Source organism: Pieris rapae, chromosome 6, assembly GCF_905147795.1.
Source record: "Pieris rapae chromosome 6, ilPieRapa1.1, whole genome shotgun sequence".
In the NCBI taxonomy this organism is placed as follows: Eukaryota; Metazoa; Arthropoda; class Insecta; order Lepidoptera; family Pieridae; genus Pieris; species Pieris rapae.
The window spans coordinates 5,343,810-5,357,750 of NC_059514.1; the positions used below are offsets into that span (position 1 = coordinate 5,343,810).

A 13,941-nucleotide genomic window follows, 5' to 3' on the forward strand; every position below is an offset into this window, starting at 1 on the left:
AATCATGGTATACTACACTTTACCATAGATCTACTAAATATTTCTTATTAGGCAATTCTTCGACAGTTCTATTTGCAGACAGTCTGTCAATTTTAATCTTTAGTGCCTGAATTCTAGATTGTTTTTAAAAGTAGTCTATGATCCATGATTTCATAGACTTGCGTTACGATTTACGAATATTGAATACATTGTATAAACTTCATCAATTTAAAATAACTTTTTTCAAATAATGTTGAAAACTAATTAGGCGAAAGATATAATTGTAAAAATGTCTCTTGTTTTCTGTAAATCATTTGATTTATTTAAAACAGTAAAATGGATATTACGGAAAGGTTAGAATTCCACAATTTAAATGGAAATTAATATTTTTACTTTATGTTTGTTATAAAATTAATATTTTATAGATATACGTGCCTGTATGTCGTTGCTGCCTGAGAAAGTTGAAAATATAAATGCAACTGAAGAAGAAATGACTCGCACAGGACGACGACCGCGGTCGCAGAACCCAATGCTTGAATACAGGCATATTTATCCAGAATTTTTACCTGATCCTAACCCGAATTGGCGTAATAGTTTGAGAGAAAAACTTGAAAGAGCCGATATGCTTGAGAGAAGGAAGCAAATTGATATACCAGAATTCTATGTTGGTAAGTAAGTATAACCATATTCATATGGGTGGCTGATATTGGCTGTTAAATAATTATATAATTACTTAGTATATATTGATATTTGTCTGTATTTGATAAATACAATAAAATATGAATCTCTTAGATAAATTTTTCATTTTGGATAAATAGCAAGAAACAGGCAATATTATATTAAAAAAGAATAAAAACGCGTTTCAAAATTAAATTAGATAAGTTAGAAATCTGTCTAGACTAACTATTGGAATGGAAATGAAATGTTACTTGAATGAAAAGCCTTATATCTATTGTAAGTGAATTATGATAGTGTAAAATATTAAGATAGTATAATATAATAATGACAATAAAATGCTACTTCAATTAAGAAGCCTAATAGAATTATGATAGTATGCTTTAATTGGTTATGTTATGTGTATACAAAGTCTTGTCTGATGGCATGTGTATATACATATATATATCTTATGTATGTAATACTCATTTAAGATTAAAAAGATGGGACTAAAAAGTATGTGTTCTCAGCAGTTTCTTGTTAAGTTAAGAACATTTCATATTAAGGTAAATTTCACTTTTTTTGTTGTCCTAATTGATATAGCCTAAAAAGTCCTTGTTCAATGAACTTCAAAAGAAATCTTTTTTTTCCACCCAGTAGTTCCTTCGATTAGTACTGCATTAAACCAATGAAACACTAACAGTTTTAATATATTAATTTCTATACTAAAACTTTAGCAAAATCTCCTAAGATCAGCTAGATTTGATAATAGTAAGAGCTTTTCTAAATAAAAACTACCATTCAATTATTAATCTTAAAATAAAAATATGGCTACTATCTTCATGTCATCTTAATTTTTGGCTAGGAGTGCCATTATAAAGATCAGCCTATTTATAATTATATATTTATATCTCATATAGTTTTTACATTAAAATCACTATACAATTCCAGGTTCTATATTAGCAGTAACCATATCAGATCCACATGCACAGGGGAAAACAAACCGATTTGTAGGAATATGCATTGAACGTAAAGGTTGTGGTTTAAGGGCAGAGTTTACATTGAGAAATGTTGTGGATCATCAAGGTGTTGAGGTATTTAAATTTTATTTTAATTTAAATCAAAATTTGAACAAAAAACAAAGTCAGATATGTTATAATAGTATTTTAAACATGTCATTCTGTTTAGATTGTTAAATTGGCAATACTAAGCATAGGACTTCTACATACAACTTTTTACTACAACATAATATAGCAATTATTATTACTAAACTTCCTTCAGGCAACTAGTATGGCGCTATACATTTTACAAAATAAATGCCCTATACAATTGTCATTTCCTTAATTCTCTGTTTATATAGGTATGTTATGAATTGTATGACCCTACAATACAGACAATTCAAGTATTACGTCTTGAGAAGAGACTGGATGACAAGTTGTTTTATCTTAGAGATGCTCTCCCAGAATACAGCACATTTCCTATTGATATGGATCCTGAAATTTTACCAGAAGGAACTACAGTACCAGTTAATCCAGTTCAGGTATGTAATTTAAATTTGTACTGTTTCCTGGAATGAATTTATAAAATATGTGATAATTCACAAATTTACAATTAATTTTTGTAAATAAAATAAGAAGATATTTTATAAGTTTATTCACACAACAATTATTTGCACAACAGATAGATTATGAGACTAAGTGTGGAAACTCCATTAACCATAACCATGGGTTTATTTGAAAATAATGTTTATTTTTATAAAACAGAATAGTAGCTTAACTGCCTTTAAGTTAAAGAAACAATTTTATTTAAATATAATATAAATTTTTAGGTAAAATTAAAACCAAGACCATGGCTGGAAAGATGGGAAAGGCAGGAACTGAAAGGTGTATCCAATATTGAAGAACACTTAAAAGAAAAAGATAGAGTAAGAAGAGAATTAAGAAAGACTCCGTGGGAAAAATATGACCTCATGAAACAGTACCGGTAAACATAATTGGTTTTCTTCAGTTATTATCATCTTCTGCTTTACTCTTAATTTCTGAAGGTTGTGTTAGTGGCACCGCACAACTTTTGACGCAGCGCATTGAATCATGATTCATGATATACATAAATATATGTATAAGGTGTAAAAGATGGATACTTACAAAGCTATTTGAATACCGGACCTAAATAAAATAATGTCATTTGAGCTGTGTATATAGAGTACATACACAGATGAAATTATTTTTTATATTATGTTCATTTGAACAATCGAGAAAGTTGACCATGATATCATGCATTCAAATGGTATATTAAGAGTTATTGCCAGATAAATAATGAATGCATATAAAATTTATTTTATGCAATTGATGGGCTGGTTTCTACATACTAATACTATATGTTCATGTTCCAATATGATGAGCTTAGATTTTATTTAACCCTAGATTTTACGCAGTTGTGAATAATAAACATCCATGCGATAGTTATTTGAAAACATAGATTAAAACAGTTCTGTATTTTTTTTTTAGAAAAACCGTACCGATCGAAGACCAAAATGAAATATGGGGCGAAGTTTACAATCAATTACAGCAAATGAGAATGTCTACAAAAAAAACTGCTCGGAAACGCGTAATTACCGCACCCAAGTCCCAGCTTGGATAAATTTCGTTTGTAGATTAAAAATTATGATTTCATATTTTAATAATTTGTAGAAAACTAATAAAAACATGCCTTATTATAAATTCCATTCATTCTGTATTGCTCAATTTGTGAAATAACATATTAAAGACCTTTAAGGGTGTGTCCGCATCTGGCGAATATGCCGCAAATGTGCAGCTCGCGAGCAGTTTGCGAGCTGCACGCGTGCATTTTTGTTCGTGCGCCACTCCTGCACCGCCCGCGCGCAGTGCGCTCGCAAACTAAGCACCGTACTCGATATTTTATTTAATAACGCGCGGACGGCGCGCTAGCGGAACGCGTTTTCCTTCCGCCCGCACCATTAAACGAAACTGTAAGCGCAAGATTTCGTTGTGCGCAGAACGTGCGAACTTTTACGAGCCTTACATGAGTTGCGCTAAAAAGGCGCACCAAACCATTGCCGTGACTGCACGCGCGCAGCTTGCAAACGGCTCGCGAACTGCACATTTACCAGATGTGGGCGCACCCTAAGGCAGTGTTTTTGTTAGCACATAAACAAGACACTGTGATTTGTATTTGAGTTACTTGGGCTAAGTTTACGTTAAGCCAAATGGCCAAATGCTATGTAATTTGCATTTGGCAATTTGAGCGAGACTAAGCTGTGAATCTGGTGTCACCAAACGTGACTATTATGTAAGTAATAAAACAGATAATAAAATAAATAAATAAATGTTACTAAAATACATACTTTAATGCGCAAAATAAATAAAGTTTTATCTAAAATAAAAAGTTACGCACTTTATTTTATTGGTTATTAAGAAAACTACATTTGTTTGGATTTTGAATTTTTCTCCTTTCAGTTCTACACTATAAAATTGGTGTTTTTTTACAGTGTGAGTTATTAATATGATTAACAATAAATACATTATTTAATTTATATATTCTTAGATTAGTAAATAACTTCATTTATTTAAAAAATCATTCTCATACAAACAGAAAAATTTGGCATGGCCACTAACTACTAAACATGTCGAACGTTGTTGTAGCTATCTTTCTTTCTGTAGATGCCGTTTCAAAATAAGGAATCTTTTTTCGTTTAGTATCATTGGTTTCAATGGTAGTATTTGTTTGTCTAAGATTGTTTAATTTGTCTTTCAGAATGAAACAGGTTGTCATTCAAGATAATAATCCAAACTGACATCTGTCATATCCCTGGAAACGTCATTTCATTCATGTCAAACGTCAAGTTATGGTTGGATCTTAGAAGCAATATTGAACGTAACTTAGCGAACGAACTAATTAAAAACTTTTCACAATAATAAAGATCACCAAGAAATTCTTATAGGCAGTTCTTAAGAAGTAGTAGAATATCAGTTGGGATTATAAAGTGTTGTATTATGTGTAATAGTGAATTACGTCGATAATATTCAGTGAAATGTGTGTTTCTGTTAATTGATCACTCCCCTGCATTCTTTACACCTGTCGCCGGGTATGTTACATTATTTATATGTTAAGTATATGATTATTATTGAACACTTTAAACACGCAGCACATCACAAAACCCTACTACGCGGAATGTATTAGTGAATACTACATTGATTTATTGATTTGCTTATTTTTCCTGTATTGTGTTGAAAAGTTATTTATCCTCTGGTAAAATATTATAAGAGGGACCCATTGAAATATTTATAGTATGTTAATATTTTGTACAATATTAGCTAAATAGTGTTGTGCTTGTGCTAATTTATCCATCACTTTAGTTTGAACCAAAATTAAACATGTTAGGGTTTAGGAATTCTTTTCTTAGATTCATAAGAATCTTTCATGTCCTACATGTACAATGAAGGGACTTCACCAAGAAATGGTCAGTGTAGTTTTTAGAGGTCACATAATAAAACATATTATATTGTTGTGAGAGGTATTAATTTAGACTTTAAAATGTATTAAATGAAAATGAATATAAATAAGATTCTAGGTACTATATAAAGAAACATAAGCCCATACCTAAAAAGTTGTAGCATCAATGGTTTTTTTAATTTATTTAAACTAATTGTATTTAGTAAATCAAATATTTTTCAGAGGGCTCAGAAAATGGAAGATGGTTACTGACCCTTCTTATGTAACAATTAAAAACTGACTACTCTTCTTTCAGGTTTTTTTTTGTGTAACAATTACTCTATTTCTAATATAAATTAGAACTTGCTTTTAATTAAATAAATGGTTATAATTTTTTTGTTGAACACCCTTGCTTAAATTGTTAAACAACTGTACCTTTTGTAAATTAAATTTAAACTTTGTATTCATACAGTGAGATTAATTATTTAAATAATATATGCTTTACATGGCAGATAATGCTTTAAAAAAAATAAGAAATTGTGCTTACTCTATGTGGTGTGACCTAAAATAAGAAGAATAGAATATAATGATTTATCAAAATAAATTTATATCATTTAAGGTATAAATTGTGTGGTAGTCAATTTTGTCCTATAGTAATGAAAACCAATATATATGTGGTGCTGTGACATAATTTTTCTATAATATTTATATTTACAAAATTAGGAAGAACTACTATTATATGGTAAATTCACAATTGAGTTACAGAATGTACTGAATGATTATGATGGAATTAGACAAATATGTAGTAAAGATGCCAATAACTTCTATTTGTATTATAAAAATACTATGCGTGTTGATCAGGTGACATACAGTACTAATTGAATACATATATTAATTATTGAAGTAAACCTATTCTTATTAGGTATGTAATATCTTATATTGTTCCGCAATAGTAAGTATAGGTGAGAGGCATTTACTATAATTTATTTATTTATTTAATTATTAAGTGTTTACATGCCACATGTTAGTGAGAATTGTAGTCATAAGATGACTATCCTATAAAAATATAATACTCATACTTCAACTAGTATGACTTTTATAGATAATAAAATATAGTGAATACCTAAAAAATATACAGTAGTTATTGTGTTTTTATTAATAGGTATTAATTATCAAAGTTACTTAGTATTTCTTTCAACTTAACTAAAAGCGCCATATGACCGAACTTGTACTTCGCCATAAAGCTCTTTTAGTTCTTCATTATATCTTCACAGTGATCTAATGGTTGACGATCTAAACAAAGGCTCAAATTATTATGGATCTTTTGATGGCACTAGGGTTTATGAGCTTTGAAGGAAATGTTGCCTATTTTGCATAGTCGTTATAATTTTACAACCATGATTTAATAGTAAAATAATATTCATTAAATATATCGCTTTGTATAAAAAAAAAAATTATTTAATAAAATAGTGGGCGTTTGAATCCCCGCCAATAATTTTAATACAATGTACCTATCAAATATGGAAATGTGTCCAGTGAGTAAGGCTCTAAGAAGAGGTTTCGGGACTTCATACAACCATTAGAGTATGGTTAGGGTAAGAGGCTCATCATCATCATTATATTACATTGGTTTTGATGTTCAAACATATAATTTCTCGCATTTTATTTGTCTAATGTTGTAGCATATGATGCTGCTTTTTTTTTTTAATGACACGCATTTTGCAGGTAGAGGGTCTGCAATTTAAAGGTAATTATTGCAGTTACAGCATGGTACCAGACCAGCAATCATGAAGCTATGCACTTTCCCACTGATAGCGTCTTCGACTAAATACCAAGAACTTCCGCGTCATTTGTCCGTTTTATGTATGTTATGAACGCGCAGATTACACCTTTAAATATTATATTTTTATATAAAACTATTATTTATTATATGTATACGTAATCATCAAAAGTGGTTCCGCGGTCTTTTACGCCTACGTTTGGTACAAGCTTACTCTTACGGTAACTTAAGATTTATAAGGTAGTATTATTAGATCTTCACATCTCAAGTCAACTCAGTAATTGAGACAGGTGTAACAGTTGCCGAGACATGAATAATACACTCACAAGTCTACCCTAATGGGTACACACTACTGTACTCACAGTTTAAGTAATTTTCTATAAATTTCTCTATCAATCTAAAACAATTCATAGTATGACTAGTTACGTGACGTAATGTAGGCCTATGTAATATGCAAATGACATTTGCCTTTCCTGATAAATTGGCTTGGCTTTCTGATATAGGAACGGAAGTTTGAAAGTGATTTATTTCGGATTTAACGAAACTAAATGGTATTTCAAAATGATTCCTATATTTTAAAGTTAACTAACAGTGGATTTTTATATAAATACGCTTAGAAAAAATAATTATAATTAAAGATAAGATAGTTAAATTCTGACTTTTAACAAGTTTATCAGCCTTCTAAAACCTCTGAATTAAGAGTGTTTTCAAATACATATTTTCAAAAACTGCAGTTTTAAGGAAAACCTGTTTTTATCGTTTGACTTATTTATTACTCTTGACGAATATTGGTTACTCAAAACATGATGTTGCTTCAAAATTCTTAAACAATATCGTAATTCAATTTTGATGAATTAGTGATCATCATTATTGCAATTGAACAATAGAGCTGCATATCAAAATGTGCGTGATAGACACATTGATTTCGTGTTCGCTTGACTCATGGAAGCTTTACAAAGAATTGCGATAACATAATTCACCAAAACGTGTTGTATACATAGTTTGCTCCTATTAAAAATATAATTGGGTGGGTTAATGCTGTGAAAATCACTTATGTTGGATAACTATCCCGAATCACTGGACTCATCTTATGAATGCTTATTTCTTAATTTCCAGGAAATTGTTTTAATACTGTATATAGGACCTTTATTATGTATATTTAGTATATATTTCCATTTAATAAACGATATAAGGTAGTTTTAATAAATGATAAAATTAATAAGTCTGCATCTAATTAGTCACAATTTTAATGACAATTGCGGATGTGTTTAAAACTTTACGGATATTATGTAAATATTAACTGGGCTTATATAATTGCTTAAAATTGTCGAACAAAGGAAGTGTACTCGAGTGATTAATTGTCGCTGTATATTCTCACATTTGAAATAAATTAATTCGATGTTATATAATAGGTTATGTACAAAGATAAAAACTTAACATAACTACATGTGTTCAAACGATAATATTTTTTTTATCAACTATAAATACCGAGCCATCAGTTTGTGATTAATATCTAATAAATCTATAATGTAGTTATAGTAATGAATTGCATATTTGCATTCGCACAAAAAACTTTCATTACATACGACCAACACACGAGATTCATGCGCATGTATAACATATACAGTTTAGAAAGTCATTAAAATAAATAGTTAAAAAATACCAAAAAATGATATTTCTTGTTATTCGCTTTTTATTCGATTTTAATATTGCGTTAACGTTGCGTGCATTACATGAATAAATGTTTTCGGTAAATATAACAGAAGGGTGACTAAGGACTGCACTGCTGTGTATTGTTGCTTTGTATAGCTTCATTCACTAATTGAAATAAAACCAAACCTTTATTAAAAATCTAGTTATTTCTATGCAGTATTCGCGTAACTCCCTATGGGGTAGACACATGTCTGTTTAACAGATTTTATAAGTGCTTGTGATTTCTGTTCTTTTATATCGTTCGAATAAGATTAGCCTATTCACATAGTCCGGGAATACTCTAACTCTGATAGACCTCTCAGTGTATATATTAATTTAATTGTTATTTTTTTTTTTTTTTTTTTTTTTTTTTTTTTTATTGATAAAGATTGCCAACGCTCGGCACACTGATACATTTGGTAAAAACAAACACAAAATACAATTTTGAATGTGATGAGCAATTAGAGGCAAACATGACATTCATTTAGAGCACATACAAAAATCAATCGTAACAATTTTTAAACAAAACAAACATTACAAAAAAGAAACAATTACAAAAAACTAAACCAAAATCGATTTTAAAGTGTGAGGGGAGCAACTCTGGATATCCAGACCTAACTTGTTTATCAGAATGCTTAATCTGGACACCGGAGAGCTTTGACCAAAACGCGTCCTACGGAAAGGAGGGACAAATGAAATAACGGGATGCCTAGGGGATCGAGAGGGTACATGAATCTTAAATTTAGAAAGAAGGTTCGGACAATCAATCTTATTATTGAATATCTTTGCTGCAAACGATATATCAATAATTTTTCTGCGATTCTCCAATGACATCATATTAAAGTGTGCCAGCCTGGTTTCGTACGTTGGCAACTTTTTTTTCGAGATGCCACTGGAGAAAAGCAGATGCCACAGTAACCTCTTTTGTAATCTCTCGAGTCGTAGCATGTGCGTCGCATAATGCGGCCTCCAAACAACTGAACCATATTCTAGAATGCTCCGCACGAGGCTATTGTATAATAGTATTTTTGATTTGACGCTACGAAATCCTTTCGTATTTCTTATGACAAAACCAAGCATTCTAGAAGCTTTCTTAACTATAAAGTCTTGGTGTTCTGAGAACGTTAGCTTATTGTCATAAATTACCCCCAAGTCACGAATCACTCTTTCCTCTCGAAGTACTACGCTACCTATATGATAGTTGTGAATTAAAATATCCCTTTTTCTTGCAAAACGAATAAAGTGACACTTTCGGACATTTAGCTCCATACCATTAGAGACACACCATGAGGTCACTTCATTCAGATCAGATTGGAGCATCGAGCAATCATCGGAGCTACTGATAACACGGCAAAACTTGAGATCATCTGCGTACATGTACTCCTTAGAATGCTTAAAACAAGTTGTTAAATCATTTACAAATATATTAAATAGTATTGGCCCTAAATGAGAGCCCTGTGGTACACCGGAGGATATTTTATGTATTGTGGAGCTAAAGCCGTTAACAACAACGAAAAATTCGCGATTACTTAAATAAGATTCAATCCATTTAAGAAAACGCGGTGATACGCCATAGCTAGACAGCTTATTTAAAAGTATAGAGTGAGGAACTCGATCGAAAGCCTTGCTGAGGTCTGTATAAATCGTATCAACTTGGAGACCACGATCCAAAGCATCACTTAGAAATTCAGTATACTCAACTAGGTTAGTTGTGGTTGATCTACGTTGCATAAACCCATGTTGTGATAAAGCAATTAACTGTTCAAAGTGTTTATAAAGATAGGGACATACTAGAGACTCAAGTATTTTAGCAAAGGAGGAAAGAATAGAAATGGGTCTATAATTAGCAACTAGCTCTTTTTCCCCCGACTTATAGATAGGTACCACTTTAGCCATTTTCAATTCTTCTAAATTTAAGAAAATTAACAATATAACACATATTTTAGATATACATCTTAATACATCAACAACAAATTATAGAAATAGTTTGTCGTTAAAAACTGGAATAATAATATAAAAATAGCGTAAACAATAAAAGAAGGAGAGGAAGAAGAATGTTTTGAATATAAGGTTTCAAAACTAAAATCAAAATGTAAATAACCAGTGGATGCAATAAATGAGGTTTCCTGATTGAGTCTGCTTAATCTCGCTTGAATCCAAGAGAGGGGTATAAGTTACAACCCAAACAATACATACTTTCTACCTCATGTTCAAGTTAATGTTTAAATAACAAAATGAACTCACTCTTCCTTTCATCAATTACTCTATAATGTTACGTAGTATTAACTTCCATGTTCATCAAACACGATCGATAAACCTATGTTTTACAGTGTCAAGCAATACTACTAGGTACTAGGTAGTCGTTTAGCATACGATGTTTCATTTCGATGTCGTCGCAATCTCTCATCTCTCACGATTTTCCGGCTTTCTATACAATTCCTTTAAAGGGTGCCTTGGCTGTTCCTATGCGGGTCAGCGCTATCAACTGTGCAGATTTAAATGTTAACTTTTACTTGTATTTTTGAAGTTTTCCTAAATAAATTATGTACCACAGAAGTGACTCAGTTTATGGCACCACGTCAATAGTAATTACGGATGGATCTCAGAGACACAGAAAATAATAAAACTTTAATACTTCGTTTTATTGACAAGCAAATAATAAAATATAAGCCCCACTCTAGAGATTTTAACACATCTTCGAGGACAAATGTTATAATTTCAAAGTAAATGTAAATTTACCTAAATTATTGCACAGTGTTTTCAATCACGTCTTCAGTATCTGTCAGGGTAACATTTTATCAGTTGGTTCCCACGCGCTCGACCATTCTCACATGATCCTCAAAATCAATATAAAATTGAGGCGAAAGGTATCTAAATAAATGGTATCTATGATACTTCTTTAAAAACTTATTATTCGGCTAAAGTGACGCTGCGGGAGTCGAAATACAATTGATTTTTATCCACGAGGTCAGGCTATTTTAACGCTTCAACTTACTGTTTATTTAACTTAAACCTATACAAAAAAAGAGAATAAGTTCATTAATAGGTTGTATACTGAACCCGTTTAATAATTCATGGCGTTTATATTGGTATGTGAAACTGCATCGAAAAATATAATATCAACAAGTAAGTAATGGTTTTAATATTTTATAATCTGTTCATATATATAATACTGGTGGCTCGTCCCAGTGTCGTACTGGTGGAAATTTAATTTTAAACATTTTTGTAGATATGTTCTTTAATATTGTAGAACATTTTTTTCTATAATTAATAGTTTTCGCAGCGCATGCTAAGATATTTTATAGGCATTTTCTTAACACCTTAGGTAACATTATTGTAGTTTTAGTAGGAGAGAGGGATCCTTATTTTTTTCTTTACTATATTAATCGGTGATAGTGTAACATTCACAACTGGTGAAATAATTTTTAAAATCGGTTCATTACTTTTTGAGCCGTTTTGTTACAATTATACTTAAATACAAATCTTTCCGCTTAATAATATTAGTATAATATATAAATCTCCTGTCACGATGTTTGTCCGCGATCGACTCCTAAACTACTTAACCGATTTTAAATCAAATTGGCACACCGAGAGCAGTCTGGTCCAACTTAAGAAATGGGATAGCTTAGATCTTTAATTATAGTCGCAATTTTATTTTATTGCAAATTATTTGATTATTGTTTAAGACAATTCTAACAGATGTCGCTGTGTTAAAAGTACCAACGTTTCACATAAGTTCTCCTACCGTTTCCCTTGAATAGTTTACTACTATGTAATATACATAATAAAAACCTAAGCCACAGCAATGCTTGGCTGAATCTGCTATAGTATAAATATGCAACTTAGTAAATAGCACTACCTTTTATTATAATAATTAAGCAATTTCAATTTAATATAGATGAGCCTTTATCTCATATTATAGTGTTTTTATTATCAGTCTAGTAAAACAACTTCCCTTTCAGTAAAAGTTTGAAAATTATATTGCGACTCATTATAAAATAGTTTCATAACATGGCATGTTTATAAAGGTTGTTAATGTTAGCCACTGTAATGCTAAGTAATATATCGTTAAACATGTCGGGTTGTTTGTAAATAAACAGTTGCTCTTAAATAGAGGTTAAGATTTAGACATACATTAATTAACATTTTTTATAATAATTATATAGTTATTCGTCCTTATGGCCCAAGTTCGTTAACGTACTCAAAGTCGTCATAGGTGTTTAATTGAACTAATATGATTTAAATAATTAAAATGATGATTGGGCTGAGATGGTAGGTAGGTAGTCGAGTTTAATAATTGAACCATTCTGTACACATGATACATTATAGAAGAACTGTGTATAAAAATAAATGTTTTAACATAAATACATACGACGACGAAACGCCTAACAACTAAATTATTATAATTTTATCTACAAATGATAAATCTCAATCATTTTTATTTTAAAACTATTTTTCAACTGAGAGCATAGAAAATTTTCTATTTACTGGAAACACAATTAATGTTGCGATGCAATCGGGCGTTTCTTAAGTGTTTGAAAAGGTTAAAATCGATAGTAGAAAGTGCATGAAGAGTATTGGAGCGAAAGTAGATCTCATGTAGGTGTATGTTTTGTACAAATCACGAGTAATGACCCGCCAGTGAAACTGTCCTGTGTCAATTTTATAACATTAATGAGATGAATTTATTTGCGACTTAGAACTTTCACGATTAACTAACGAGGTAGTAGTTAGCGCATTGTCGTTTATGAACATCTTATTTTGTACAGCAGATAGATTTAGTATTTTATGATGAATGAATTCTTTTTTTTTTATTGAGGGGAATGCATTTCCGCACAGAGTGTGGGACTCGCTCTAAAAGCCCTACCCACTAAACCCCTCCCACAATCACGTCACTGTTGGGGTAACTTGGGGTCGCGTAAGCATTCTACCAAGAGACCCCGTGACTGGCTGCTGCAGCAACCATCTTCCATTAAATTGACATCGCCTTAGAAGTCTTTACTATAGGGTTGCAATTTCTTGCACCCAACACGTGATTCGCCGCCATGTTCTTACTTGTATATAAAACAATGTGGTGCTTCGTCAGAAAATGAATTTCTAATGTGTCAGAGTATTATCGTAACTCATCATATATTTATTTTACGACTTACTTTCGTAAGAAGTCTCGTACATAGAACGTCTCCTCATTACAGTTTTGCGGAAATGTTAAGTATAGTATTTAGGTAACTAGCGGTCTTGCATGTTACTACTCGAAAATATCGTTCTCGATTCTAGCTTTGATTTGACTACTATACTCGATCGTTGTCATGGCAACACGCGGTTGTTAAGGTAATTTATTGAAGGGGCATTTTGTTTGATATTGAGCCTGGCTAATAAAATTAAGG

At 31.1% G+C, this 13,941-nt stretch overlaps 2 protein-coding genes across 2 annotated transcripts in view; both read left to right on the forward strand.

The window, feature by feature from the left end:
• Positions 1–268: 268 nt before the first annotated feature.
• Positions 269–3,273, forward strand: LOC110992407 (39S ribosomal protein L19, mitochondrial). The gene is made up of 6 exons (XM_045628691.1): positions 269–284; positions 405–647; positions 1,585–1,727; positions 1,994–2,173; positions 2,462–2,616; positions 3,141–3,273. Exons 1-6 carry the CDS (start codon positions 269–271, stop codon positions 3,271–3,273), a joined length of 870 nt encoding a protein of 289 aa, XP_045484647.1.
• A 988-nt stretch (positions 3,274–4,261) lies between these two features.
• The window catches only part of LOC110992394, a 189,640-nt gene continuing 179,960 nt past the window's right edge, over positions 4,262–13,941 (forward strand). Inside the window, exon 1 of the mRNA XM_022258199.2 lies at positions 4,262–4,738. The gene's annotated coding sequence lies outside the window, so the exon portion shown is untranslated. The remainder of the gene's footprint in view (positions 4,739–13,941) is intronic.